A 5,115-nucleotide genomic window follows, 5' to 3' on the forward strand; every position below is an offset into this window, starting at 1 on the left:
GCTTTGGTGAGACCCAGTCAAATGCCCCCAGCCTTCGTATTTGTTTGTCCTTGTCGCTTGACCCCAAGTCGCGACAGGGAGCTTACTGATCTAGGGACAAGAGGTCGAAACTGAGGTCCCTAGGGCAGCAGAGGCCGGCTTATATACAGGGGAAGATAAGGGCAGGCTGTGCGCATTGGTCCATGCGCAGCTGGTCCATGCACAGCATGCTGACGCAGCCCCGGGGGCTGGTGAGTCAGAGCGGCTGTGTCAGTGGAGCCCGAGCTGAAACATTTATCTTTCTGTTCTATCTCTTGTACTACTAGCGCCCATACTGGTGCCTGTCTTAGCGCTCACCCGCAGGTTGAACATTATGTAGCTTACATAATGGGGTCTGTGTGCACTTCGTGCCTGGTATCGTACCACTACGTTTCTTTCTTTACTAACACGACCACACAGATACAGTGGTCCGTGTGTAGCCGGTACTTGTATAACTAGTTGTACCATTAGTCGGTCGAACCCTAAGTTCGACCTAGTTATTCATTCAAGTCTCTGCTCCTCTTCACTTGGGGTAGTGGTCATTCTCGACTTCCTCGCTTGATCTTCAGGACAACGCACTGTCCATAAGTCCTCACTCATCATCTACGAGTCAGGCATCAATATAGGAGTATAGACCGTTGTATCAAAAGGTCGAACTTTCTAAGCTATGTTCCTAGTTTTACCTAGTCGAACATCTCATCCACCATTACATCGAACAACGCAGTCAACCTGGTTTCTTTGGGACTACCAGCCCTCGCAGGATCACCGCTCCTCCAGTACGACCGAGCAGATTGCTGCTTCGTCACCTCCACAAAAAGGGCCCCCATCTACCCTCGAGGCGGCACCTGGTGTCGTGCAACCGGTCCAAACCTGCAGGTCATCGCCCATCAAGAACTCATTAGCTACTACCAGAGACACCCACCCGCTCACCCAGAAGACGTATTCACCATCCTACGAATCAACGTCGAACCTACACAAACAGCAGAAAGCACGCAATCACCCACCAGCGAACAACCACTTGAACTCCCTGAAGTTCAGTACATCCCCATCAAGATCCCAGACATCAAACTACCACCAGCTCCACCCGCACCAACCAACACACTGGTTACAGTCCCTATGGCAACGTTCACTCAAGAAGACATCAATCAGCGCATCGCTGTCGCCCTTGCAGCATACCAATCCCAACAGTCAACGGCCAACTGACCCCTTCGCCTCGACATCCCTGCTCCCGAACCCTTCAGCGGAAAGGCAGAGGACCTCAGATGCTTCATCCAATGTGTCCTCTCCTACTTCGTTGCCACCAACAACACCCGACTCAGCGATGAAGCAAATATTGCCTTCACTGTAGCACTGATGAGGAAGGATCTGGGGAAGACATGGGTGGACGCGTATTACGAGAAGTCGGCAGGGGGAGTCCAGGTCTATTCCACGTGGACAAACTTCGTCGCCGCCCTAGAAGAGGTGTTCCCTGAGCACGGAACGCGAATCAAGGCACATCAAATCCTAATGAAACTGCCTGAACGACAGAAGGATAGGAAAACGGCACTCTCCCTCGGTAACTACGTCACCCGCTTCGAGCAGCTGGCATCGAAGGCTCAGCTCAAGGACACTGAGGTCAATGGCACCAACCGTGTCAAGAACGACTACCACACTCTCCATGCCAACTTCGTCAAAGGACTCCCAAAGGAGCTGTATTTTGCTCTCGCAACAAGGGTCACTAGGGATCAACCCAACACCATGAAGGCCTGGTGCGACGAAGTTCAAAACACCGATGCAGCCAAACAGGGGGCTCTCATCGTCACAGACACTAGGGACTATGGCGAACCAATGGATATCGACGCTGCTGCCGTCACATCAACCTTTGCCTCCACATCAGGAGGAAGGAAATGGGAACTAGGAGCTGTTCTCAACGAGGCCAATCGGAAGCTCCACAGGGATGGGAACCTGTGCTTCTACTGCCACATCAAGGGCCACAGTGCCAAGGACTGCTGCAAGAAAGTGGCTGCACGACAAGGGGGTGGGAGGCCGAACCAGGGAGGATCTGGGAAGGACGACTTCCGCGCCAGAATCAAGGCACTCTCTGCCGACGAGAAGCGGGAGCTGTATGAAGAACTCACGATGGAGGATTTTTGAAGGGGCAGGGTGAGCTGACGCAACCACTGCCCGTATCTGTTTCACTGTCCCGTGTAATTCTAGTAGTCCGAAATGAACGCGCTCTGCACATTCCGATTACTGTGGGATGAAAAGACGTCAAGGCGTGCACTTTTATCGATAGCGGTGCAACCGGAATCTTCATCAGCCCGAGATTTGTCTGAGAGCATCGACTTCGGACAGAACCTCTTCCCCGACCAATCCCCGTCTTCAACGTGGACGGAACTCCAAACAAAGAAGCACTTATCACACGAAGAGCTCTCTTATCTTACAAGATAAGCGGAGAACCCCGATTTGTCAAAGCCTATGTCGCCAGCATCGGCAAGGAAGACATCATCTTCGGCCATACCTGGCTCAAGCTCGAAAACCCCAAGATAGACTGGAAAACCGGACGAGTTGAGCTAAACCACTGGTGGACGAAAGACGAGACCAGGGCCTGGAAGATGGACCTGTACCAAAGGTGAGCGGCTCGGCTAGAACTGAAGAAGGCCATAACTACCCCACTCCCAGAACCAATGGAGGACGAATTCGTCATCATCTCCACCTCAGAGTATGCAACCCTCCCCGAACGAAAGACTAGCGGTGCAGCAGGATATGACATCTCTGCTGCGCATCAACTTGTCATCCCTGCCCGACGACGAGGCCTGGTCAGCACCGATCTTATCATGGCTATCCCCAAAGGACACTACGGAAGAATCGCACCTCGGTCCGGTCTAGCACTAAAGGAAATCGATGTCGCTGCAGGAGTAATCGACTCCGATTACCGAGGCAAGGTCTCAGTCCTGCTGGTCAACAACTCTGACCTCCCATTCACTGTCAAAGCCGGCGACCAAGTTGCTCAGCTCATCCTTGAAAGGATAAGCACCCCATCAGTAACACTAACTGACTGCATTGACAAAACGGAACACAGGGAGGATGGGTTTGGGTCAACAGGTATTGCGTCCATCGAAGAACAAGCGGAGGACATTGACGACAATGAGTTCATCATTTCCTACTTATCAGGAACACCGATGATCACCAAGTATGAGAAACAGAAATCCCTAGCAGTAAGGGACGTTCCGCTCAAGGAACGACTCCCTGAACTCTCGTCTGGCTACAAACGACTCCACAACGGCATGATCTGGAAGATCCACCACGACATTAGGCGAATCACAACATCCACCGAACTTGCAGCCTCGAACGCCCAAGGCAAGACAGAAAAAACGCTACCACAGATGATACCGTCCTACCTACACGATCTCCTCCCTGTCTTCGACAAAGGCACTGCTGCGCGACTTCTGGACCACACCGAATATGACCATGAAATCAACCTCAAGGAGGGCTTCGCGGACATGAAGCAACAGGTTTACCCACTCAACCCACAACAGTGAAAGGAGCTTGACAAGTTTCTCGAGGAGAACCTGAGTAAAGGGTACATTCGCCCTTCGAAATCCCCGTTGGTGAGTCCATTCTTCTTTGTTGGTAAAAAGGATGGTTCACTACGTCCCTGTCAAGACTACCGGCTGCTCAATGAAAACACGGTCAAGGATCGATACCCGCTCCCGCTTATATCGGACCTCCTTGACAAGTTGAAGCACACCAAGGTGTTCACGAAGATGGACCTCTGTGCCGGATACAACAATGTCTGAATCAAGAAAGGGGATGAATGGAAGGCAGCATTCATCGTACCCGGAACTGATGGCAAACCGCCGCAGCTGTACGAACCAACGGTGATGTTCTTTGGGCTGTGTAATTCCCCCGCTACATTCCAGTGGATGATGAACACAATATTCGCAGACATGCTCCAAGAAGGCTGGCTCTGCATCTACATGGACGACATCCTGATCTTTTCCCAGGACAAGGCAGAACACGAGGAACGAACACGACGTGTTATCGAACGACTTCGACAACACGATCTCTACCTCAAACTGGAGAAATGTGCCTTTGACGTCACCGAAGTCGAATTCCTCGGCATGATGATCCACCCAGGAGAAATCGCAATGGACCCTGTCAAACTAGCTGGCATTGCAGATTGGCCGGTGCCATCCAACCTCAGGCAAGTACGCGCCTTCATTGGATTTGGAAACTTTTACCGCCGGTTTATCAAAGGCTTCTCGGACAAAGCGCAACCGCTGGTCACTCTCACCCGGAAGGATGTCGCCTGTACCTGGGGATCTGACCAACAGAAAGCCTTCGAGACCCTCAAGAAGGTGTTCCTAGAAGCACCGGTACTACGCATGCTGGATCCCGACCAACCCTTCGCTATTGAAACTGACGCTTCCAAGTTTGCAATGGGAGCGGTACTATGCCAACATGACAACAACGGTGACTGGCACCCTTGCGGATACCTCTCTCAAAGCTTCAATGCAGCCGAGAGAAACTACGACATCTACGACAGAGAGTTATATGCAGTCATTCGCGCACTAGATGAGTGGAAGCACTACCTCATCGGCAGCCCATACCCAGTGACAATTCTCAGCGACCACAAGAACCTCACATATTGGAAACTAGCCAAAGACATGAACTGACGACAAGCACGCTGGGCGAGTAAACTGACCGAATTTGACTTCCGCCTGGTACACGTTCCTGGTACCCAAATGGTGCAGAGCGACGCTCTCTCCAGCCAACCTGACCATGACAATGGCTCTAATGACAACACCGACGTTGTTATGCTCCCACCGGAAGTATGGGTCACTGCCATCGACATCGACACCCACGACACCATCCTTTCCTTTAAGGACAACCCAATAATGAAGGAAGGCCTCACTGCGGCGCGCACTGGAGGAACACCATGCACTGGAACAGACTGGTCCATCGATGATGACCTCCTCTTATACCAGGATTGGGTCTATGTACCCCCAGATGAGTCTCTTCGCAAATGTCTTGTCTCCCACTATCACGACCTCCCCTCCGCAGGACACCCCGGTGTTCAGAAAACCCTCCTCGGCTTACGCCGTGACTACTGGT

At 52.1% G+C, this 5,115-nt stretch overlaps 1 protein-coding gene across 1 annotated transcript; it reads left to right on the top strand.

Annotated features, from left to right (window-relative positions):
• Positions 1 to 206: 206 nt before the first annotated feature.
• On the top strand, positions 207 to 2,151 carry POSPLADRAFT_1057839 (hypothetical protein; the record flags this gene model as incomplete). Its single annotated transcript, XM_024480960.1, has 3 exons — positions 207 to 230; positions 706 to 1,205; positions 1,260 to 2,151. The coding sequence occupies 3 exons, from the start codon at positions 207 to 209 to the stop codon at positions 2,149 to 2,151; spliced, it is 1,416 nt and encodes a 471-aa protein (XP_024337686.1).
• Between the last annotated feature and the right edge of the window lie 2,964 nt (positions 2,152 to 5,115).

The sequence above is a fragment of the Postia placenta genome (assembly GCF_002117355.1).
Source record: "Postia placenta MAD-698-R-SB12 unplaced genomic scaffold POSPLAscaffold_9, whole genome shotgun sequence".
Lineage (NCBI taxonomy): Eukaryota > Fungi > Basidiomycota > Agaricomycetes > Polyporales > Adustoporiaceae > Rhodonia > Rhodonia placenta.